We start from the raw sequence: 25897 nt of genomic DNA on the forward strand, positions 1-25897 counted from the left end.
TAACTTGCCTGGCAGTCCTGATGGCTCTATGCCCTCAGTGCCTCGACCTCCTGTTTTATCTTCTGACTCTGTCCCTTGTCATTTAGGTCCGCATCATACCATCTTCCTAAGCTTTTGACAGACTTCTCTTATGTGGATCAAATTAAAGGCCTACAAATCTGTTTAAGTCTGGTTGAAAAAGCAGCTTCTGGTATTATGGGGTCACAGTCATGAGTTATAATGTTCTCAGGAGTTATGAACCAAGTCAATATGAGGTCTCAGTTCAGGATTTGTTATTCTCACATAGGCTTTCTTTAAGTTGTACACAGCTATTAACAAGCTGGAGTGACTGACTAACAGTTTCAATGTAATCCACAGTGTGAGCTGATGGTAGCAAACCATCCAAATCACACATCATACTGAGGATTCTATACTGAATAGCAGGTTGGACTGACAAAGGTAACAAGACACGGTGTGGGTAGATTGCAATGTTGCCTTTAATCAACACAGATTTCATTACAAGCCATTGTGGCAAAATTCAACCATCAAAATATCTCCATCTTATAAATGGCAAGAACCTAAAACACTTGACCGACATCAGTCAATAGGAAATCAAGACGCTGCGTTTGGTTTGAAGGTTTATTCTCCAATATTCTCACGTACAGTGCAAGCTTCTTCAGCTCTACAACAAATAAATAGATATAAGACAAAGAATCCCTTCAGAGCTCCTGCAGAGCAAAAAAAAACAAATGTCATATATAGATGTGTATTATACATGCAGTTTGGCTTGTACAAACATGCGCACACACGCACACATACGCACCATCCTGAACATTTTTTCCACAGTTCTCATAAACACCTTGTGCACCCCCCCCACCCCACCCCACCCCAGTTCCTGTTCCAGTGGTGTGTTCCGTCCTCAGCACCTGTATGGCAGAACGGCCTGTCCCATCCTGACAGGGGGGGCTAGCAGGCCGCCTAGCAGCATCCGCTCCCCCCAGCCCAGCAGCTTGTTGAGGGTGAGGCTGAGCGGCGACGGGACACCCTGCTGCTCCGCCTCCGGCCTGCCGGGCGTCGGCCTGGCGTACTTGCTGTGGGAGGAACTCCACTCCCTCTGGGCCTCCTGGCTGGAGGCTGTGCCCCCTGCTGGAAGCCTGTCGCTCTGACTCATTCCCTCATGCCTGACTCCCATCTCCCTCTTGTGGACAGTTTTGGAAGTAGCACTGCTCCCAGTCAGCTGGCTGCTGCTGCTGCTGCTTGTCGGGCTAGTCAGGGGGCAGCTTCCCAGGGGGGACAAAGACAGGGTGAGGCTTTTACGTTTATCTAATAGAGACGCAGAGCCTGCTGGGAGTTGTAGTTGTAGTGTTGGTTTAGCTGGCTCGCAGGGGCTCAGAGCCGGAGCCTCACATGGTGTCTGGACTTCCTTCTGGTTTTGGTTGATGGTCAGATCGAGAGTTTGGAGATTTCCTGACAGGGAAAGCGTCAATGGCCGCGGGTTTCCGCATTCACCGGAACGGGAATATCTCTGCTCTACTTTGTCTGTGTTGTATAAATTCTCACCGTGTGCTCGCTCAGCCTCTGCAGAGTCATTTGTGACACGGTTGGCCTGATAATTCACGCTCTGATCGGAATCCGGCGGGCTGACGCTGTCGCTGGCGGACGGCAGGCGGGTACCCAGGGGTTTGAGCGGCCGGATGACGAGGTTGCCGTCGGAGGTTTTCTGACTCAGAGTGGCCTGGAAGTGCTGCAGCTGACCCAGGAAGTTGAAGTTTGGGGAAATGGAGGGCCGGCGCTCTTTCACAAACCTTCCAAGGGGAGAAAAAGAGGGCGGAGGTTAGGGCTGCTTTTCTACTGCCAGGCTCTACTGTGTGGGTCAAGATACAGTGTGAATGCAGACCTGTAAGCGTGGTCCAGGTCCATCCCCAGGCTGTACATGATGTAGGCCACCGCCAACGCCGGGGAGCGAGAGATCCCCGCAGCGCAGTGAACCAACACGGAGGCTCCAGAAGACATGGCTGCATCTGAGACACAAATCATATCACTCCAGTCAGTCAAACTACACATCACAAGCCTGCGCATGGAAAAACAAGCACCAGTCTACTGTTATTGGAGTAAATTGCTGACACCAATATTATTAAGATTAGATTAGATTACATTACATTACATTATATTAGATAGTAATAGCATAAGCAAAGAAGAGCAGGACATACACTGCCCGTCAAAAGTTTGGGGACACCACATTTTTCTTTATTTTTACTATTTTTCACATTTTAGAATAATAGTGAAGACATCAAAACTATGAAATAACACAAATGGAATTATGCAGTGACCAAAAAAGTGTTAAACAAATCCAAACTATCTTATATTTTAGATTCTTTAAAGGAGCCGCCCTTTGCCTTGATGGAAAGGCAAAGGCTTTGGAAAGAAATTCATACCTAGGATCAACTTCACTATTTATATTTGTCTAAGAAACTAATTTCAAGCATTTAAGCATAAGGCTTTAGATCAGAATGGCTTTAAGATCATGGAAAACATAGTACGTTCAATCAGGTGTGGAGGTTAGGTGGAGGTTATGTAAATAAATGTATGAATGAAAATGTGTAAAAAAAAAATAAAAAATTGACTAAGACAGAAAAACAAAGTGACATTCGTGAATTGGAGAATTCTAAATGTAGTCATCCTGACCAATGAAGCGCAGCGCCTGTGGGATCCAGGGCAGCAGGTCGTCCCGCAGGGAGTCGTCGATGGGGATGCGGAGGTATCGGGACCGGGGCAGGAAGGAAGGCTGGGGGCTGCAGCGGCTCACGCTCAGCACATAGGAGATACCTAGAGCAGCCAGACGGTCCTGCAGACAGACACACACACACACACACACACACAGAGTCAGTCAGTATCAGCCTACAGCCTCCATGATTACAGGTGCAGATTTGGTCTACTGTTGTGGGCTAAAATGCCCACAAAATAATAAAAAAAGGTTTTGCACGACATGTGGGGACATACGGAAGAGGATTAGAGCCACATGTGAAAAATGTATTTGAGTTCTGAGTTTAAAGTCAGAATTCTGAGATTAAGGTCAGAATTCTGAGAAAAAGGTCCCATGTGGCCCTAATCCTCTTCCATAGGGACAGTTTTATTAGAATGTAGAATTAATTAATTACTTAATTCAAACACATACTTTATTTTTTATTTCCTTTGCATTTAGTTTTACCAAACAACATTTTGAGATTCGCTTTGGTCACCAGCACAAACACTACTTCCCCTTTAAGAGACGGAGCCCTTCTCCTAGTTGTCTGAATCTCCTTTAATGTCTTTAAATGTATTTCAACAAGCAATGAAACTGTGTAGGGCATTGTGCTGAACCTATGCCATGTTTTGTAATTCGATTGTTTTCCCTTCAGATCTGGGTTCAGTTTAGCAATATCTTCAGCTTTATTGGCATGACAGGAAAGAGACCTACAGTACTGTGCAAAAGTATATATTTTGAAACTTTTCATTTCATTAATTTTGAAAGCATCTTGGCTTTACAGATTTTTTTTTTTACACGTGCCTAAGAGTGCTTCAACTGCAATAACACTGCAAGCATTGATAAAAAGCGTTCAGTACATAACCAATAATATATGAATATCAACAATTATAGCAAAAACAATATAATCAAAAGCCAATTAACAACAATTCAATTCAGTAATGATGTGGATGTGGATGCAGAGTTTACTGGGGAGTGATACTTCTACACATATTTCAAATTCCTGATACATTTCCTCGCATCCTAATTCTTCTCTCTCTTATACCTGCACACTTTTCTCGTGTTATTTTGTATTTTTTTTTTTTTTTTTTTTCAATTTAGCTTATGAAGTGTGACTTGTATTTAGTCTGCTCCCAAGCCCCGTACATCAGTGTGGTCTGATCCGGCACTGGTCCTGGTCCTGGTTCAGATCTTACCTGCGTCACGTCACTCTCCGCCCCCAGGTAGAGCCGCGGCAGGATGACGGACAGCTGCGGCCGCTCCGCCTCTCTCTCCCGGGACAAAACCATCTCCGTCTGCAGCGCAACAACAATCCGCTTATTTAACACCTGGACGCGCTTTTAGTGCAACTTGAACCACATTTTCAGTCCAGCATCTCTTGCGTTGACAATTGAAGTGATGCACAAAAACAAAGCCAGAAGGCGCTTTGCAACTTTCCTTATGATATTACCATGCAGATAAAGAACAAGCAAAATAGTGAATATATTATATTATATTCATATATTTTAGTTTAATACTCACAGTGAGAGTTCTCCCTCTCTAAACTGGAAATCTGTACTGCTGAAGGCTTCCTTGGCTTGGAACTGGATCTTGGTAGAGAATTCAGACGCAAGACAAGATTTCCAGATGCTTTCTGTTCGCTGGCAGACTGGTTTCAGACTGGTCTGTCCTCTGTCAGACTGGTTTGAGACTGGTCTATCCTCTGTCAGACTGGTCTGCAACGCTGGTCCTGTCCTCTGTGCTGCTGCTTCAGACTGGTCTGTCCTCTGTTACACGGCTCTAAGACTGGTGTGGAGGATGAGCTCATCCTCTTTCTAACAATAGATCTCTACTGGATGATGTCATTTTCAGCCAATCGGCGCCTTGCCGGACTCGGACACGCGCAGGCGCGTCTCCGCCGCATTAGCGTCCGCCTCAGCAGAGGTGGAAGGGGGGGGTATGAGGAAGCCTACGTCAGCCCGGTGTGAAGCTGGGCTTGCTTGTCTCATCACCCCTTGTTTTGTTTTTTATGTGCAAATGTAAATAGAGGAGTTTGATTTTTCACTACTGGGATAGTCCTCTTGGTTTCATTCAATGCAGGATTTGCATGGTGCAGAAACAGATTCCCATTGGTTGCTGTGATGCAGTGTTTATTATGCTGCATTGCATCACTGACCATGTTTGCACGCACACAACAAATGTGATAGTGATTGAGACACTAATGTGAGTAACGCTGGACCCACGTAAACATCAACATCATCAACAAACATCATTACTGCAGTGTCATTACCGGTCAGAACATTTCTTTAAGTGTGATTTTACTGGCATTAACCTCTTCATTGAGACCAGTCAGAACGTGGATATGCCGTCATATTTCATTAACCAGTGAATCAGCACTAAATCTTATATATTATATAATAAATGATATAATGTTGATATTGACTGTTGCACATTGTTTACAGTGACAATGCCCTCTTAAGAGAGGCGACAGAGGCAGAGGGAGAAAGGGCTGAGGGAGGCAGATAGAGGAAGTGCTTCTTTGCAAAGCTGGTTTCACAGCAGCAGTCTGCCAACAGGTGAATCATTATGATTGAAATATTTGTCTTTGCCTTTTGTCTTTGTGTCTTTTGTCGGAGGCAAGTTGGATCCTTGCAGTAAAACCGCATGAATGTCACATGTGGAAAGTCCCATGTGAAGCACATGACATCACGTGGGGAATATGTGGAACACGAGCTTTGCACATGGGGAATGTGGTGGTTCTGGAACATCTTCAGGTGCTCCACATGTTATAAGTGATGACATAAGTAATAATGTAAGTGATGGCCATCACTCTGATGAACACTTAAATCAGACATACAGTGACAGAAACTATCCCTGTGCAATAAACCTGTAACACCTACCTCATGTATATAATTAGCCCCCCCTGGAGTGAAAGGCCCAGACCAGGGATTTCCTCCCGCTCCTCCTCCCCCATCATTATCATCTGTACAATATCTGATTTGTGTATATAATGTGTGTATAATGTATGTAATGTGTAATATCTCATGTATATAATGTAACCTGTTACACCAACAACTCCATATTTATTCCAGCATCTTTGCACTCTGCACCATTGCACTATTGCCCTAGTGTTGTTTACATTGTACACAGTAGTTAAATGTTTAGGTTTACCTCTGTTCATCTTGTTGTCCTTGTTTTTAGCTGTATATTTATTCTGTGTAAGTACATCGAGAGTAACAAAAAACCAAAGTCAAATTCCTTGTATGTGTGCATACTTGGCCAATAAAGCTGATTCTGATTCTGATTCTGACATGATTAGGCTACATGTGATAACGTGTACACATGAGGAAAACATGTTATCACATGGGAAATTCATGTGGTTTATCTTAACTTTTGGCAGTAATGTTTTTACTGTATAAATGTGTTTCTTTTTTTAATCTTCAATATGAAGACAAGTGTGTGCTTGGACATACTATTTCATATGATGCGGTGTGCCGAAGTCAGGATGAGGAGTGGGGACAGTAGAATTGAAATGTTAGCACTGGCATTCAAAACTATAAAACTATACCACACTGTTCTAACAGAATGAAAAAAGCTGAAAGGTTGCTGTGTTGTGGATTGTACCTCCAACAAGTGTAAAAATCCAGATCTCCAGTTCTCAGAAACATTACTTAATGTGTAATCACTCTATAGCTCTGTGTTTTAGTCAGCAAATTAATTGGCTATGCGGGTACAGATGTTAGGCTTGATAGTCTGCAAGTATTTTAATCTAACATATTGTGAAGTTTACTCTTTAAGTGTGATTTTAATGGCTTTAATAAAGACCAGTCAGAACATTTCTTTAAGTGTGATTTTACTGGTATTAAAGTTTTTCCCAACAGCTAAGACACATTTCCTGAAATTATGCTCCATTTTCCCAAAACTATAAACAAAACCAAAAACACACACTGATCTGTACAAACCTCAAACTTCTATGACAAAGTCCACTCAGATAACTCTAGATTTGATTTGATTTGAAGGTTAAACAAACCCCCCTAATGGTTTAAAATATCCTCAGCATAACTTTACACAGATAAGTAATACACCTGAATCCTGATGGTAAATGTTGCTGACAATGGTGGACCATAAAGTAATTGCACAAATGTACTCATGTTTTCACTAAGCAGTCACATATCCTCATATCATGGATACGTAATCTAATATCTGATTTTATCTAAATATTTTGTCTGTCCCGGATGTAAATAAGGTGATCCATCTTCTGCTTGAATACTGTCAAACTTTTATTGGAATCAATGAATATTCTCATGCATATGCTTTTGTTCTTGGGCAAGCCATGAGAACACCAGGTTCTAAGGAGAAGCCACTTAGAAACTGCACTGGCACAAATAAGGTAAGTGTCAATATAAATTCAGAATGTGGCCCTTTACCTAAGCCAGAATTTATATCCCCAAACACACACACACTAGTTAGGCACTTAGTTGTTGTTATTATGTTATTAGATTATTATACTTGGGCTGGCTTATTGACTTAACTGCTGATAGGAGTGATGTTTTTACTTTTCTTGTTTAATGTGGTGCTGCTTTTAGTTATTATGGCACTTTAAATGATCTGGCTACATACATACAACAGTTCTATAAACAAAGCTATTGATCAAGTAATGTATCAGGTCATTTGAGACAACAGAATAAATTGTTTATATTAGAAGACCTGCAAAATGGAGTGATACATACAGTAAAACGCCTCAGTGCCGTTATACTGATGGAATGCCTCCTGTCCAATGAAATCACTCACCCAAAACGAATTGTTGTATAATTTGTATTTTGCAACATCATGCTGTAATCTTCATAAATTACATAAGCTTGCAGGTACAAGAACACAATATAAAATTTCCTGTTTTATTAACCTGAATGTACAGTGCAGTAAACTGAAGTCTATGTAAAAACACGCAAGTCAAAAGTACGCACATGTACGGAAGCCGAGAACGGCCGCGTCGCAATTATTTTTTTTAATGCCGTTATCTCGAGATCATGAGTTCATTATTTTGTTATCTCCAGATAACAAAGCTCGTTAAAGATAGAGAAAGATAAATTAGCCCGTTATCTCGAGAAATCGGCCTTTTGTTTTCTCGAGATAACGAGATAAATTAGCCAGTTATCTCGAGAAAACAAAAGGCCGATTTCTCGAGATAACGGGCTAATTTATCTCGTAATTTATCTCACACCTGATTTCAGCCTTCAAGATCACTGTCATGACTGTCGGGGGGGATTCAGAACTGAACAGGAAGTCAAAGCATAAATGTGTAGTTTTGTTTACTGCAGTTACGTTGTTATGGCACTCCTGATCTCTGATAAACATAAGTAATAAGAGGAAACATTTTGTTTTCTCGTGATAACAGGTTGATTATCTTGTTTTCTCGAGATAAAGGCATTAAAAAAAATAATTGCAAGCACGGCCATTCTCGGCTTCCGTACTTCTCGGCTTCCGTACACATGAACTCACCTGTAGCTCTTTTTATTCATCCTGAGGTTGATTGGTGTGTGAAGAATTTTGCTTCTTAGTACTTGCACCTTGAAAATTGTGTGTTAATTGTGAGAACGAGTTAATTACAAGGAGTTCAACAAATGTGCAACGTGTGAAAAGAGGTGAACAGTGTTTATAGTTTGGGGAAATGAGTCTTTCTATTGGTAGCTGATGTAATGGCTTGGGATTTTTGCTCATAGAAGCAGACCAGTTTTAGTGTGGAAGTGATTGAGAAAAACTCGCATTAATAAGAGACCAGTCAGAACATGTAAGTGTGATTTTACTGGCATTAATTAGAGACCAGTAAGAACATGTATCTAATGCAATGAATGCTTTTCATGCAAGACTTTCTCCAGGCTTTAGGGACCTGCAGACACCCTGTCCTCAGGGTTCCTACACATTTTCAGTGAAAAAATTCCATACTTTTTCCCAGACTTGATTTGTCTGGTGTTCAATATGATTTACGCAGATAGACATCTTGCCCCTGCTAACTAGGTCATATCACTGTATAGATGAAGATTGTTCTTCACAGCGACAAATATCACAATATGTGAGATGATTGGCAGGGTTCCTACACGGTTTCCATTTTAAAATTCCATATTTTTCCCAGACCCTATGTTCTTGACCGGATTTGATTTTGGTGGGTATTTGATATAATGCATGCTGACAGCGGCTGGGTAATAAGAGCGTCCCTCTATCTGAACATTATTCTTCACATCAACAAAAACTGTGGACTCAAAGTGGCTCTACAACAACATAAAAGCTAGAATGATGTGTGTATCGGACCCGAACCGCAACATTTTCCATACTTTTCCAGACATTTTTTTTCAAATTCCCAAACTATTCAAGACCTGGAAATGATCAAATCCATTTTTTTTTTCCCATCCATCTATCCATTGGTCACTCAGTCAAGACAGGAGGCATCGTGTTGAGTATATGGCATAGTTTTACTTTCACATTATTCAGTACAGAGTAAATCTTAAATCTAACACAGGTATTTGACAGGTTTGTTTTTTTTTAACACCGATACACGGGGCTGCATTAGCTAGCGGATACTGCATAGACGCACGCACACACACACTCAAACACACACTCACACACACACACACAGTGACAAAATGACTATTTTCCACAACAAAGTTCAATGTCCTGCGATTGCTGTGCAGCGACAGCCTGTTGAACTAATATGACCATGTATCAGAAATGTCATTAGGCTTTCTTTTCTTTTTTTTCTCCCCCAACCTGCTTACAATCACACTCTCTCGCACACACACACACACACACACACACACACACACAGCATGGACATGTTGGTCGTCCTGTCCTCTCCCATTAACGTCAGTGTCGATGCCTGGGAAGAAACCTAGCCCAAATGAGTTCCGAAAACCATCTGAAATAAGTGCTATGTGGGTTTCATCGCACCGGGATTCGTTTTTTTTTTTTTGCTCAAAATCATTATACCTGCTTTTGTGCCCGTGTAGAGATCGGATTTGGTGTCAGACGCTCCTCTCTAAAAAAAAAAAAAAACACTCAAGGAGGAGTGATGAGAATATGAATGCAAGCCTGCCATCAACCAGGCTAAGTCTGGTTTGGTCTTCCTGTCCCCGTTTTTTTTGGACGGATTTTAAGATGTACTGATGAGCTTTGCAGGACGAGTCGGGCCTCATCTCTCGCTGTTCTAACACTGTGAAACCTCCTCTCCCTCTCTCTTATCCAGTTCTATGCCGCCCTTCTAAATAAGGAAGGGGTTTGGGGGGGGCAGGGGGGGAAATGTCCCGGAAAAGCAAGACAGTAATACACTGGCAGAGACACATACCGACACATCAACAACACACAAAACGAGTCCACTTAAAAAAAAAAAAAAAAAAAAAAACGGAACACAAAGCTACTTCATCACATGATTTCAGAAGAGAGGAATCAGTCCTTTTTTTTTTTTTTCAAGAGAGAGAAAGTAAAAGTACTGGATCAGGCTTTGCAGGGGGTGGAGGGGGCTCGCGCTGTGGAGGGTCACACACACAAAAGCTACCCCCCAAAAAAAAAAAAAAAAAAAAAAAAAAAGCCTAAAGTGCAAACTGGCAAATTTCCACCGGGGGAATGCTGGGAGGTAAACTGACTGGGAATGCTTGGGAGGAAATGACCGGGAAGAGCTGGCAGGCGGGGCGTAGTGCTGAACCCCTGAGGTCCGACTTCATTAGTGTGACCCACCATAATCCAGCATGGAAATGTATATGTATGTATGCCTAAGACTTGTGTGTGTGTGTGTGTGTGTGTGGGGAGGGGAAAGGGGTGGGTGTATGTGTTTGCAGAGCAGGTTCTCCCATTTCAAATTATGTAAAACTGACCAATTCTCCCCCGATATACCACTTTATCACTCATTACCTCACACACACACACACACACACACACACACACACACACACTCACACTCACTCTCTCTCAAACACACACACCAGCTGTCATCAGTACTACAGAGCAGTCAGGACGGAGCAGAATGGGACACCAGCACAACTGTGGGACACACACACTCCTGGCCATACACACCAGCTACACAGGTAAACACCAAAAAACAAGAATGTAGCATCATGATAAGAAATAGAAAGAAGAAGAAGAACTGGAATCAGAATCTGGGACAAGAATAATGACAATAATATGGCCGCCGCTGCTAGCGACAGCTGCTTTTTCCCTTATGTAGGTTACACCTTTTTTTATTAATAGATTCTGTGTTGGAGGGAGAGGGAGAGAAGGGGGGGTGGGAGGTTTGGGGGGGGGGGGGGGGGGGGGTAAAGGGTCGCTGGTCTTGATGGTTTGGTTGTTGGAGGGGGGGGGTACTGGGAGTACTGGTCATGATGGAGGTCCTGGACTCTAGAACTGTTGGGCCAGCAGTTCACAGAGACGCTTGGACACCGAGTCCTTACTGCAGCGCAGAGTCAGACGGTACATCTACACACACACACACACACACACACACACACACAGGTTAGCAGACTTGTCATCTAGTCGAGGCCAGAAATAGCTCACATTGTTCAGATTTGTGTCAAAGCACCAAAACTGGTCTACATGTACAGCTGCCCATGCAATGGCAAATCCATTGACACTGGGTGAAGAAATACAAAAATATTGCAATTTTAAGATATCTAAAAACTTACATTCTTCCCATATGCCTGATTGTCATAGATAGTACAATTGCAATGTTCTTGGTTCTCTCAAAAAACATCTTAAAACATCATTGAATTGGCCATTGCATGATGATCTTTTCCTCAGCACTATTGAATTCCTTGACCATCTAAACCAGTGAAAGCCACAGACCCCCATTTGATGAGATTTTGTCTCTTGGACACAAATCTGAGAATATTTTTATTATTAGATATGATTTTGTCCATAATTCTATGACTATCTGTATTGTGGGTAGAGAGATAACAGAGAAACTATGATCAAAACAGTCATTCTTCTACATTCTCTAATGGTGTTAACTTCTTGTAAATGAAATAATGCTGAAGTTTAACAATTCATCAATTTGCTGGGGACCCCCTGGAACCCCCTCAAGGACCCCTGGTGGTCCCCGGACCCCACGCTGAGAACCACTGATCTAAACCATAGCTGTAGACAATTTTGTTTTCCCATCCTATCATTGTCGGTTCAGCAGACATGGAGGAAAACTCATTTACTGGTAATAGAGGAAAGGAAAAGGGTGGATTGGAACCATTTGGAATCATTTGTGCAACCATTTGTCAGAAAATGTGCATTGCATCAAACTGTATTTGTAGACCAATTTTGGTGCTTTTATGTAAATCTGAAGGATTCATCTACATTTGGCCTGGATTACAATGCTAATTTCGTTTTTCTCTGCTCCTGTTTTCCAAATGCAATAGTCTTCCATTACTAGGGATATAATGATACATTCAGCTCATAGTTCAATTTGATGCGCGACACTGGGTTCACAATTCAATATTATCACAATATTTTGTGCATAATCTGAATGAATACAATTTTGACAATTCTGAGAGGCAAAAACAAAACCAAGTATAAACAGAGCAACTATAGATTTGAAGTTACATGGTGCAGCATGTTATGTTGCTGGTGTTATTCTAAGGCAAAGCTCTCTAATAATACTTGTAAATATTCTCATTGAATATAACAGAAGGACAGATTTAGAGTTTTCATTTCTCACTGACGCACTTATAGAATGGATCTGTTTTGGTCTTATTTTTTTATTTTTGGTGGCCGCTTTGCAGCGACAGGCAGCCAATCAGGAGCCTGTTTGATACAGAGCCATTGTTCTGCTTAGATTTGATTGGCTCAAGGTCAGCCAGAGCATACGGTGGCTTGTATAGTATAGTAAGTGTGAGAACAGGTAAAGACAAAAGGCTCTATATAACTGAGACCCATATTGATTTCTCCACCAAAGACCAAACTGTACATTTTACAGGAATTTTGCATGAGTTGGTGTTAATTCCGGGCCCTAGCTGTATGAGTCTCTGTGTGTCTGTGTCTCTGTGGTTGGGTACCTGTGCTTGGGCATTGGGCTCCAGTCTCAGCAGACAGCCGACCTGCTGGTTCTTGGTCTGGATCACCCCGGCACAGACGTAGTTCTCTGGGTTTGGATCCACATTGTCGAGCAGGGCTGTGCCTAGACCCAACAGCTGCACACACACACAGGATTAGGGTTAACCCTAACCCTCTGCCTACAAATCTAGCTTACCACTTATTACTATTCACTTTTACTTATAACATTACAGAATGCGTATAGCCAATTCTCCAATGGACTTCCATGATGGAGCCAGATGTGGTTGATAGATCTGTGATCCAACTGCAAAGCCTCTATAGATAAGAAATAGGTGTTGTACACATATGGATGAACTGTCAAATGTGTGTGTACCTTGGCCTTAAGTACTTCTGTGTCCATGCCGTGGTTGGCCTTGAATATTTTCTGTGCTTCTTGCTGGGGCCTGAAGAGAGATGGCAACAAACTTTAGCCTTAGTAGGGAATCAAAATGAACTAATAAGCATATACTAACACACACACACTCTCTCTTACTGGCTGAGCTGTTTCCAGCGTTGAAAGAAGTCATGTGAGGCCATCTCAGTGGGTTGGAAGAACTTGTTGATGGTGACTGGCAGCTTGAGGGTCAGGTTCTGCAGAGCTCCTCCATATCTGAAAAAACACCACACACTGCAACTTTACACACCTCTATATGTGTATGTGTGTGTGTATACAGAAGAGGTTGAACTGTTTGGTGAGTGACTCAGTTTCACAGCCATGGTTTGGTATGTTTTCAGTGCAGCCAGGAAATATACTATCAGCGACCCAACTTTTTGGTATATTAATTAAACAGCATATACAATTTTCATTTTATTTTCATATAAAACAGCATTTTCATTTTGAGAGAGGCACTACACATGTTGAATGTTTAACTTTCAAAAATATGCCTTTGAAGATGATGAAGATGACTATTTTGATTGACTATTTTAGTGATATATAAACTCCATGGCAGGATTTTCCTCATTCGGATTATACCACATTTCGCCACTAGAGGGTGGTCTAAATGCCATCAAAAGTCAGTCACAAAAACAAAACTTAAAATGCTACAATTTGCTCCAAACTTGCATGTCTTAGTAACAGTAACACTTTGAAATCGGAGATGTGTCAAACTATTTCATACTCATAGAGAATTAACATGAGTGCAGTGCAAATACTGGCATATTACCCCTGTTTACTATTGGATTCCACTGGACACACTGCTGTCACTGTAGGTAAGGACAAGTAATTAATACTATTGAGAAAGACATAGTCCAACGTTAGATAGCTAGCAGAACTGAGCCAAATCTCAGCTAAGAGTTGTTGAGATGGAATCAGGAGCTTTGGTTGAAATTGTAATCACTTTTTCTGTATTCTGGCAGTTTGCAAATTAAACGTGATTATTATCGTCACAAAATGGTGCACCCACTTCAGACGGGGTGCGCGCTAACGTGAACGCGGCTTTGAGCTCAGCAGCTACAGTGAAGATTTCGGCAAAAAAAGGGTGTAAATGACAAGTCAACTTGGGATCTCAGGGATCGGATTACGCCGGACGAGCTGTATGGAGCCATTTTATGTTCTTTTTTCGGTTGTTTAGGAGAATGCTGCAACGCTGTTTTGTCGTGAAGCTCCAGGACTGTTTTGTGGACTAAGAAACTTCACCTGACTTTCCATCAGCATGGGGGTGAGTAGATAATGACTGACTTTTCATTTTTGGGTGAACTATTCCTTTAAACCCAATTGTACATGTTAAGGGTTGGTTGTATGAGCATACCTGAACTTGATGTTAAGCAGCGGGGCGTCGGAGAAGTCGGCCAGACACTCGATGTTGAGAACCTGCTGGACCTGGGCTCCTCCCTCTACCAGGGGCTCCACTTGCTTGGTCTGAACGTTGAGCTGTGGCCAGCCGTCAAGGATCACCAACACGCAACATAGACTAACTACCTGACTGGACTTCCAACTAACTCGGGTTAAGTGGGTCACACTGCCTCATGTTGCCAGTTGATTTAAATTACAAAATTGCTAACTTAATGTATTTAAACTTTTGTGCATTTGTCATTGTTTCTATATGTGCTGAAACATCAGTGCATTTAAAGGATATGAGACTGTAGCTCCCCAGGACAGCTGACTGTGGTGGTGAAGCTGGCAAACTGCACTGACGTCTTGTTACCGTAGAATAAGTACATTCTCCCTGCGAGAGAGACACACACACACATAAGCAGAAGGGTCAGTACATCATCATTCACCGTATTTACATGGCAGGTATATTTGGTTTATGTCATAGTCAGGATGGGAAACCCTACCTGGAAGAAAGCACATGGAAACAAAACTTGATAATCTACACCAAAATGATCCTTGGACATGAGAGATGAACAGAACTGGAGAAGTTCCAAAGAAAGACAGCAACTGGGTTGATGCCATGGCCAGTCATCCCGCATTAGCCTCAATCTGGTTTTTGAACCCGCTGTCCTCTATTTGGTACACCTCCTGCTGGACACCTATTGTCCGGTATTTCCAGTATTGTGCATTATCTATTCTACGATACAAATCTTACGTTTCATTAGTTGAAAAGATTTAAGATTGGTTTTTGACCAAAGTTTTCCGGCTGGGTGGTGTTTGGACCTTCACAGTGCTTAAAAACGGAAAACTCCACTCAACCGGGAAGCCGGGCGACATTAAACAAACGCACAATCAAATGACGAGCACCGACAGTTTAATCTGAGCCGCGGAGCTGACAGGTTGTGTTGTGAAAATGTCGCGAAAGAAGAAACTAGACAATCTTTACTATTTGCAACCCAATGTGAGTGATAAAACAATGTGTTCAAGTGAATTTAACGTGTTTCTATGAAGTAGCTCCGTTATGAGCGAAGCTAGGCTGCTGTATTCCTGCCTCTCCCACCATGCTGACATTCCAAAACAGCCCTATGGACAGAAATCTTTCTGACGGATCAGTGTGGCCGCAGCTGGTGGAATTCAACACACGTCCCGTGGGTCCCGATCTGTACTTTTATCTATCTATTGTTTGACAATATTGGCAGTTGCAGGTTGCGTTTTTCGACTTGTTTTAAAAATGTTGGCGTTTGGCCCACTAATGTACAGAAACAAAACAGACGATCTCAGATGATGCCAACTAGGAATTCATTTATTAATTTTAATCTATCTCATAAATTGTCAGTATTAACAACATTTATCTTGTGTATTAGTAATATACTAACATTATGCTTCACATCCTTGAAACTCAAACTGTTTATGCTAGCTGTGTTTGCTAGCTAACGCTAACGCTAACTAGGTAAAACTTACACTGTTAAAACTGTCAGCTACATCTTGCACCACAACAGAACAAAGTTTTCTTATGTACTTGATGTGAGCTAAGAGTCTGTCCCAAACTAGAAATCAGATGACCAAGACTGAACTGACCTTTCTGAAGCTGAACTGTCCAGCACCTGGAGCTGGAGTTGTTAATGCTGTCTTGATTAGTATTGGGACATAGAAATCTAGACTATAAGGACAATCGCATAACAGACCTATCAGTATCCTGCAGAAACCTCTGGACCTTTCAGAGTTGAGGAAAACCTACACTTTCCCATTTACTTCCATGTATTTTAGACATTTTACAGAGCATCATCATTGGTTTGACTTGGTTACGGATACATAACGTTTTCTGTTTGTGAGGAACTAAGTTCTCAATTACAGTAAATAGAAACTGGTTAAAAAATAGACCTGAAACCCAACCCCACTATGCAGTCAGGCAAAAGCCTCACAGTTGCAGAAACATGAAGAAATCTGCAGCCATGTCAGCATTACAAAGTCATCTCATCCTCAGAGTGTTACACAGTTTGTACCAGTAGCCACGGCAACCGTTTGGCCTTCAGCCATGACATTTCTATGCAGGATGTTCCCATATTATGTGTCAGATGCTACAGAAATGTGGCAAAAGGCTCGTATTAATCTAAGGAGTCAAACGAAGTGTGCTGACGTATAATCCTTTGTTATGAACAAGAACATGAGGGGAGGTCCAAGATCAGAAACAGGAGTGGCTGACCATCTTAAATGCACACAATATCACCTCCCCCTTTTTTCCTGTGGGTCCTGAAATCCAAAATGCCGGAAATCCATCACACTGACGGAAAGCTTAAATCCCTGTGTTGGGGAGAACTCACCCAGGTTCTGGCGGTACTCTGACTTGATGCCAATCTGCAGCAGCTGATTCTCAAACAGAACCCCGTTGTTCTTGCACACAAACCTAAAGGATGGAGGCAATGGAGAAGTTACTAATCAACACTTTGACAAATGGCATTCTGTCATGTCCAGAAAAACAAGGACAGAATGTGATATTAAGCATTTGTCATGAGAGCCTACACACGGTTTTTCCTGATTTTTATCAGTCTTTGGTGCCCCTGTTGTGAGGGCCAGATGATGCTAATTTATATAGTGGCAATGTTTACTTCGATAATTAAAATTATAACTTTTTTTTTTTTTACCTTGGCACAAATATTGCATTCTCCATTAGTGTTGCCATTCGTGTCGTTAGCACAGGCCAAACTTAATAAATTCGACACCTGTTACACAAAACTGCTTTTCTAACTCAATCTAGTTGTAACAAAATTATTCGCCAGCAATTTTTTTCCCCACAGAGATTAGCCACCACAGTTGCAAAGCTTAGCAAGACTGTAGCACCAGGCGAGCATCACTCAATATGACGTGAGAGAGTGTTTGACTGACTGATAGACTGACTGACCTGAATTTGGCTCCTGATCGACACATCTTGTGCCGTAGGAAACATAAGTTGCCTCCTTACACAAGTTTAAGTTTCATCAAATGAAATCTAAGACTGTTCAAGACCTTTTAAATCCCAGTTAGAATGAAAGAAAAGGCCAACTTGAGATGTTGAACGTGTTTTTACATATTGTGTCAGGGTTTAGGTCCGATATCCATTTCTCGGTTGGTAGGGTAATGTTCTCATTGGTTTTGATAACAGTTTGTATATTTGAGAGAGAAGTTTTCTGGAATCTGAAAAAGGCCAATTTAACCACTGAAATGAAAAGCGGACAAAAAAACAAAAACATTTGCCTTATCAGAGTGATTTCTAATTAGAAAACATTTTTTAAAACCTCTAAAACTGTATTGAATATTTAAAGGCGTTTATAAAATGTGTTTATCAGTATTCAAGGACTTTCGAAGCCTTGAATGGTAATCAAATTCAAGACATTTTCAGACTTTTTCAGAACCTAACCTGCAAGCACCCGGAATTTGTTGCCGAATGCTTTCGGAGTCAACACATTTTGCCCATTGTCTAAAACCATAGCTAGATTTGCCAGAAAAGTAGTCAGAAAAGTAGCTAAATCTAGTGACTGTTTTTACACTCTGCACAGTGGGAAGCCTCAGCTGTAATGAATGAGATATCTGCTGCTGTGTCTTCTGCTTAGCCGACTACCCAGTTGTGTTATTAACGTGCCCTCTGGTGGTTGGATGGCTGCATTGCACCAAAAGTCAAACAATTGGAAGTGATACTTTTTCCCCCCAGTTTGTTTTTCAGTTCTTGGCTTTCTCACTTTGACAGCAGCAAAACCCTGCTGCCATCCAACATGTGTGACTGCAGCTAGATACACTCACAACAAAGCTTGCATGCACAGAGAGAGGGAGAGAGAGAGAGAGGGAGAGAGAGAGAGAGAGAGAGAGAGAGGGAGAGAGAGACAGAGAGACAGAGAGAGAGAGAAAAACCTTACTTGTTGAGAAGCTCGTCTGCCTCAGACAGAGGAGGAGCAGGATCCTCAGAGGGAGGAGCAGAGCTGAGAGACCACAGGACAGAGGAGGAATGGATACAGATGGACCACAGGACAGAGGGGGGGGTGGATACAGGTAGACCGGACAGAGGAGGAATGGATGGGGACGTAGCGGGGATGACGAAGCGAGCCATCCAACACAGGGGATATAGACAGTGTGATGGAGAGTTTTAGTGAGGCGTAAGACAGAAAGAGGGATAAAAGGATAAAATGCAGAGGCGGTTAGTGAAAGCATCCAACTCCAGTTTGTACAAAAATGAGATCATTCAACAACGGCATCTGCTGGCTAGCTACAGCGTGGGCTAATTACTTCTAGTCCAGGCCCAACAGGACAGAAATAGGACACCATTCAGATTAGCATAAAAGTCTGTTTCAGTCAGTTTGATGCCATGAAGATTTTCACAAGTGGAGCCATTGCAAAAATGGTACCGATCCGTTGTAGTGACCATTTTCCTGTAAATGAGTTTTCCTCCATGTCTGCTGAACTGACAATGATACGATCAAACTGTTGAGATCCTCATGCATTGTCCAATTCAATGATATTGTGTAACGATATACAATGAAATTACAATTTTAAGAGAATCAAGAACATTGCAATTGTCCTATCTGCGACAATCAAGCATATGGGAAAAATGGCAATGTTCTTAGTTATCTTAAAATTGCAATTTCATTGTATTTCTTAGTTCGTGATATTTCCCATTGCACAATTGTCTTCCAATCCATGTGCTGGTATTGGAGGAAAGGAAAATGTCCGCCACAGCTGACTGGTAGGAGTTTTGCTATGGCTCAAATCCTGAAAATTTAATTCTGAAAGGGCATCAAACTGTATATGCAGACCAATTTGATGCTTTCATGCAACTCTGAATGGTTCATGTACATTTGTCCTGGACTAAAGTTAAGTACAATATCATCAAGCTGCCTACTCAAGATACTGTAAATTACCAATAACATGGTTAGAATATGAAAAAAAAAAAAGCCTGTTAAATGGCCCAGGAAAACAACGTGAAGGTGCCATATTTGTAGTTTTCTAGGTGAGGTAGTTTACTATTGGCCCCTTACTCCGAGTCACCGGGACCCTCCACCAATAGGGAGTCAGAGGTCTCGGTGGGCTGTTCCAGATCTCTGTCAATGTCCAATCACAACAGAGGACAGGAGACAGACACACACATTCAAACCAAAAGCACATACACGTATGCACACATGTACACACACACACACACACACACAGACACACACAGGGAAGTGGAGAAAGGGAAGGAGAGAAAAAGGCGAAAGAGAAAGACAGTCACATACACAGCAAGATAAAGAGAACAGACAAGTTTAGCAGACCTGCCAACCATGGAGAAAGTAGCAATATCACGCTGAGAGTACATTTTGGATAAATTTACTATTAATTGTTCACTGACACCAACATTCTGACTGTGTACCATTTACAGGAGCTCAACACAAACTGGCAGTAAAAGTTACATGAATAAAATGAAATACCTGAATAAATAACTGAATAAATAAATAGGCAAAACCTACAGCTTCGGAGGACAGGCCTAATTATCTGAGTCTTGCTTAGTTTGAACAGATAACATTCCCATAGATCTGACACAGTATGATTGGATGTGCCACTTTTACTTAGCTGAGACAAACATAGCTCAGGTGACAGTTGTATTCTTCAGTTTGGCCTCGTGAGTGTCAGACTTTGCTGTCACTTTTGCTGCGTGGTGCTAAAACCCACCATTCTTTTTTTTTACTATCTGTCTTATCAGTCAGTGGCTGGGAGGTTATCTTAATCCCGAGCTAACGTTATGCCAACTACTACAACATGCCACCGATTAAGAGCTTAAAGCAATAATCCACATAGTTTTGACATGGGGGTTATTCGGCACTTGACCGCCATGAAAACCAGAATATAAACTCATCGCCAAAACCAGATGCAGCGGGGACGAGTTTGTAGCGATCGGACTTCTACCTCCCATTCATTTGAGTGAGGCCACTAAAAATTGCCTGAAAACGTACATTTAACACGTTCGTGAACATATTCAACAACAGATCCCACTCCTGTGATTTTCAATGGAGCTTTGGTACGGCGCTTTAGAACGTAACTTCGCCAAATAGCATAGAAGAGAACATAGCGGAGGGATACCCTTTAGGAGAGAGAGTTCATGTTTGGGAGACCGGATCTACTTTTATTTTTAAATACAACATTTTTGTGTAAACCAAGAATAGAAATGCAAAATGAGGACGGACAGGGAAATGGAGATTACCGTTGGCCGTGTGTGTGCGTGTTGGGCAGCAGTGCTACTGGCGACCTGGATGTAGGGCTGGGCAATATATCAATATTATATCGATATCGTGATATGAGACTAGATATCGTCTTAGATTTTGGATATCGTAATATCGTGATATGGCATAAGTGTCTTTTCCTGGTTTTAAAGGCTGCATTACAGTAAAGTGATGTCATTTTCTGAACTTACCAGACTGTTCTAGCTGTTCTATTATTTGCCTTTACCCACTTAGTCATTATATCCACATTACTGATGATTATTTGTCAAAAATCTCATTGTGTAAATATTTTGTGAAAGCACCAATAGTCATCCCTACAATATTGTCGCAATATCGATATCGGTCAAAAATATTGTTTTGTACATATCGCCCAGCCCTACCTGGATATATGAACACTCTACAGTGAAGTAAGTGGTAACATTTTCAACACAATCGTCATGACGGTAAAAACTAGGAATATAAAGACTTATATAAAGAAAGCTTGAAAATTATTACCAGAATTATCTTTTAATACATCAAACCTTGCAGAGTTCTCCCCAAAGAATGTAACAGTGGCGGTGCGCCATTTTGATCCCTCACTTGCAACTGTAATGTTTTATTTCTAATTTTTATTTCATTTATTTTTTTGGAGTAGTTATTAAATTGATTCATTGATTTATCCAAGGATGAATTTTGAGTAAAGACATAACAGATACTCCTCCTCCAGAAAAAAAAGTACCCTATCCACCTATTATTGTCATTTGTCTTTAACTCACCCAATCTCCGACAACAATTTAACCCAACCCATCCTCCCTCCCCTAACCTCACTGCTAAAGATATTATGATAGATTACAAAATAAGGAAGAAATAAATAATGAAAGGAATAAGAGTGTGAAACAAAATAAGAAAATAAAATAAAAATAAGAATGAAAAAAAAAGAAAAAAGGTATAGGGGGATATAGGGATATTTTGGATATTACAGGTTGATAGGAAGAGAGTGAGAGAGCAGATCCTGATCCTGATATAATTTTCATAACTATGTTTATGTTTTTAAGACCACCATTGCTTGACATTTTTTTTGATTATTTGTTCATAGAAAATACAATTTAAAATTACTTTGATCATAGGCATAAATGTCATGATTTATGGCTCTAACCCCTCTCGGTCTAAAGGCTTTCTTTTTGTGTTTAAGGCCCTGGAATGTAGGAAATGGTTTTAAAGGAGGTATGAAAATGCAAAATCTCCTTAGCACCGGAGCACCACTCTGTTGAAATTTTCTGGAGAGAACCCTGCCTTGTTATGTTTTATTTCATACGTTGACTTAGTAGTAAATTCATAATGCGTTTACCTCGGTACGGCGGCTCAAACTCAGCGCTCGCTGTCTAATGGAGGAAAACCAGCCAGTGACAGAGAGAGGAGGAGGGGGGGAGGGACATATCGAAGTCGAGAGTACCGATTCGCTGGAATGACATTACGTGGTTATCAATCGTCCTAGCTTCGGGCCCCGGCGACATTTTTTTTATCAGGTTAGGCTGGCGTATTTTAAAGTAACAAATAGTGCCAGTGTATTTTGATGTCAAAGTGCGTCCAGGTTGGCAGGTCTGTGTTAGACAAACACGGAAAGCAAAAAGAAGAAAGAGCCAACAGATAGAGACAACCAGCACAGACACATCCCAACTAGTTACATGGTAGTTAAACAGCACAAACACACCACAAACCACCGGAGCTAATTACATAGTAGTTTAACAGAGGAAACAACAGTATGTGACAAAGTGAGGGGGCTAATCTTTTCTATTCCAGTTTCTACTCCAAGACCAGTTTAGCATTCTCTGCAGTCTTCAAGCCCCAGTCCAGTATGAGAGACGCCGTTTGAACTGCAAACTTTGCCGCTTTCCTCGGGCAGTTCCCGCAACACTACCAGGCGGCTTTGTCTGAGCCGCGCATACTGGACTGTGGGCTTTAGGCGGGCCTACATCTGCCCGTCGAGAGATGACCTTTCACCTTAGGAAGCCGTCGTCGTTCACGGCAGCGGAGGGAGTGGCGGGCCCCGCCTCGGAGAACACGTCCACCAACAGGCTGCCGGCGCTGGGCGCGGCAGAGCCGACCGGAGCGGCGGAACGGAGCCCGAGAAGGTCTGCTGATGGGGAGGGGGTGGACTGGAAAACACAGAAGGAGATTACAATATAGAGCCACTAAAGCCTTTTTAAGGTTCATTTTTTGGCCTTTATTACACAGTTTGAAGTAGAGAGAGACAGGAGAGACTGGGAGAGAGAGAAGGGGGGAAGACATGCGACAAAGGTCCAGAGGCTGCTGCTGTTGATATGTTGCCACATCTCATTGTCCACCCTTGCCCGTGGCAACATGCTACCATTCATATAGTTGCTGAAGTTTCAGGGATAAGTGAGGTTTAATCCAATGCCCCATGTATCCATTCCACTATCTCAACACACCCAGAACAAGTCCAACTGAAATCAATACACAGTGCTGGCATGCAACTAACATATCTCCTTCCACATTACTGCCCACCGGCAAATATACGCAGTCACGCAAACCAGCATTGTGCAGAGGCTCTACTTACAGCATTGGAGGCAGCCATGGCTGCTGTGTCTGCCCCCCTGTCACCTCCTCCGTTCAGCTCCCCGCCCTCCCTCTTGCCCTCCTCCAGCTCGGACACAGAAACGGCGCCGGGGCCCTTCTTCTTCTTCAGCTTGGCCAAGATGGACGACTCTCTCTCCGGGAAGGGAGGCATCTCCTCCAGAACGGTGGCCTGGGATGGGAGAGGGAAGACGCATCTGACTACATTACACATAATAGAGCAATACAGATGAACAATATTACTTTCACCAAGGAACAGACAGTTCCAGTTCCAGTGGAAGCAGTTATCACACTTACATTAGACTTGCTTTACCTGTGACATTTAGGGGCAATTTAGATGGCAAGATTTATCCGCAAGATTTTTCTGCTTGCCAGCACCTCCATGTGTTACTGTGTCTAACAGACTAGTATTTTCACTTGGTCCTTGTTTTCCATTTTCCATTTTGTTTTTCCATTTCACATTTCTCATCAAATTTCAAATTGCTTGTGGAAGTGTTTGGCTAGCTGGTAGAAAATGAATTTCAAGTTCCTTGGTTTCCTGATCAAGTAAGTTGTATCATTTTACACAATTAGATTGTTTGATTTAGGTTTTGCAAATGACTTGTTGGGCCAGATCGGAGCCGCAACTTTGGAGATACGCATGGCTTCTGCTTTTGTCAGACTACGCAGCTGTCTGTTGCGCATTTGAGCCATATAAATGTGTAGATATGACTAGATTTATCACCATGTCCGTAAACAAAATAGAGGATACATAAACCAATGTCACTTAAATATTTGTCGGAGATGAGGTTATCTATGGATAGCAGCTGAGAAGCCTTCTACTTGGCAACAGTACGCCTACAAAAAGTGACATATGTACCCTGTATGGTACATTAATGTTCCTCATGGTGGAATTGTGTTCACTTACACATAGGTAAAACATACAGTAGATAGGCTCAACACAACCAGCAGACCGTGGGCAGAACAGTAACGGAGCTGGTGTAGCAGCTTAAAATCCCGTGCTGCAACTGGGCCACAACAAGTCTGGATATGCAAATGTTACACATGTAGTTTAGGTGTGACTGTATGTTAGCGGTAACGTTAGTTGTCAAGTTTAATAGTGAGTGATTATTGCCGTTTTGATTTTATTACATTAGCCAAGATGCTCACAGCTGCAAGCATGGAACTAGTTCTTTTCATCACACTTTCGTTTCTTATAGGTCATTTTGTCATCGTTATCCATCTACACTGGCTTTGAGGAGGCTGGGTCAAAAATGAAATTATTGCTGTGTGTCATTTCTATGATGTGTAAGGTGTGCTAACCACTGCCGCTGGCTAGGGAGTGTGCCAATAGCTGACTGAGTTAACCCAACACCCAGTTTGTTCAGACAGGGTGATCAGAACTAACCAGCACGTCGGTGCTAGCGATGGAGGACAGCTTGAGATACTCGACGGCGCGCTGCTGCAGCTCCACGTCCGAGTTGCGGATCTGGCTGTCAGAGCGCAGCACCTCCTGGATGGTGGCCTTGGTCTCTGGGAACAGGTTGATGAACTTGATGTAGGCCGACAGCAGCAGGGCCCGGGTCGGCACGGAGCACAGGTGGAACTTAGAGTGGAGGAGGTTGAACTGGACCAGGGGGCTGGAGGACAGAAGAAGTGGAAGGACCGCAGAAATGTTTATAGTAGCGCATCTGGCTATTTGGTGTTTACATGGTCAACTTGGTGACACGGCAGCCAATAACCGACGTACCTGGAGCGGGGGTCACCAGCGATGAGGTTACCAAACTCTCCCAAAATGTAGCCTCCGACCTTCACCATATTCTCATGGCAGGCAGGGGCCTGCAAGGCCTGGAGAACACATTTGTTATTGTTTTTCCATCTAGCACACAAAATTCCTGTGTAAATTATTATTTGCTGCCTTTTTTTTTTTGTGACCAATTTTTTTTTATTTTATTTTATTTTCCACAAGGTTTGCAGGTGTACATCCACAAGTAACCTCGGTAACACTTTATAATAACCATCATTAATAAATGGTTGATAAATTGATAGTTAATTAAACTTTAGTTAATAGTTATTTTACTGTTAACAAACAATGAAATGATCATTAATAATGTTTACTAATTATTAGTAATGCTATAATTTATGTTATTTTGTCATTCGTTTGTGTAATATAAAATCATTTGTTTATAAATTATATATTGTATCATAGCTTTTTACCCTTTTTACCGTCTCTTATCCGCTATGATACAATATATCATTTATAAACAAATGATTTTATATTACACAAACTAATGATAAAATAACATAAATTATAGCATTACTAATAATTAGTAAACATTATTAATGATCATTTCATTGTTTGTTAACAGTAAAATAATTATTAACTAAAGTTTAATTAACTATCAATTTACCATTTATTAATGATGGTTATTATAAAGTGTTACCGTAACCTCTGTCAATAATGTAACATATAGGTATACCAGGGCATTGATAGACAGGTAAGTAAGTAAAACAGGAAATAAAAAAGCAAATAAAATGTATACTCCCCCC

General features: G+C 41.7%; 2 protein-coding genes across 3 annotated transcripts in view; both read right to left on the reverse strand.

Annotated features, from left to right (window-relative positions):
- Positions 1–871: 871 nt before the first annotated feature.
- Positions 872–4447, reverse strand: LOC139643727 (dual specificity protein phosphatase 16). Its single transcript, XM_071518975.1, has 5 exons — positions 4244–4447; positions 3919–4017; positions 2665–2824; positions 1877–2000; positions 872–1784 (listed from the first exon to the last, which is right to left on the reverse strand). Exons 2-5 carry the CDS (start codon positions 4009–4011, stop codon positions 899–901), a joined length of 1263 nt encoding a protein of 420 aa, XP_071375076.1. The 5' UTR covers positions 4012–4017; positions 4244–4447; the 3' UTR covers positions 872–898.
- A 4715-nt stretch (positions 4448–9162) lies between these two features.
- ap2a1 (adaptor related protein complex 2 subunit alpha 1) overlaps positions 9163–25897 on the reverse strand; it is a 35324-nt gene continuing 18589 nt past the window's right edge. Inside the window, exons 10-21 of one of the 2 annotated variants that reach the window (XM_071518977.1) lie at positions 25098–25195; positions 24756–24987; positions 23373–23540; positions 22775–22929; positions 18464–18526; positions 16898–16980; positions 14839–14928; positions 14512–14635; positions 13257–13373; positions 13098–13167; positions 12727–12861; positions 9163–11161 (exon numbers count right to left, since the gene is read on the reverse strand). In XM_071518977.1, the coding sequence (XP_071375078.1) occupies positions 11084–11161; positions 12727–12861; positions 13098–13167; positions 13257–13373; positions 14512–14635; positions 14839–14928; positions 16898–16980; positions 18464–18526; positions 22775–22929; positions 23373–23540; positions 24756–24987; positions 25098–25195 (1413 nt within the window). In that variant the 3' untranslated portion in view covers positions 9163–11083. Of the gene's footprint in view, positions 11162–12726; positions 12862–13097; positions 13168–13256; positions 13374–14511; positions 14636–14838; positions 14929–16897; positions 16981–18463; positions 18527–22774; positions 22930–23366; positions 23541–24755; positions 24988–25097; positions 25196–25897 lie in introns of both variants that reach the window. The other variant, XM_071518978.1, reaches the window with a different exon arrangement.

The sequence above is a fragment of the Centroberyx affinis genome, unplaced genomic scaffold (genome assembly GCF_046629955.1).
Source record: "Centroberyx affinis isolate AG114_WGS23_722 - 3 ecotype Tasmania unplaced genomic scaffold, CSIRO-AGI_Caff_v1 ptg000647l_1, whole genome shotgun sequence".
In the NCBI taxonomy this organism is placed as follows: domain Eukaryota; kingdom Metazoa; phylum Chordata; class Actinopteri; order Beryciformes; family Berycidae; genus Centroberyx; species Centroberyx affinis.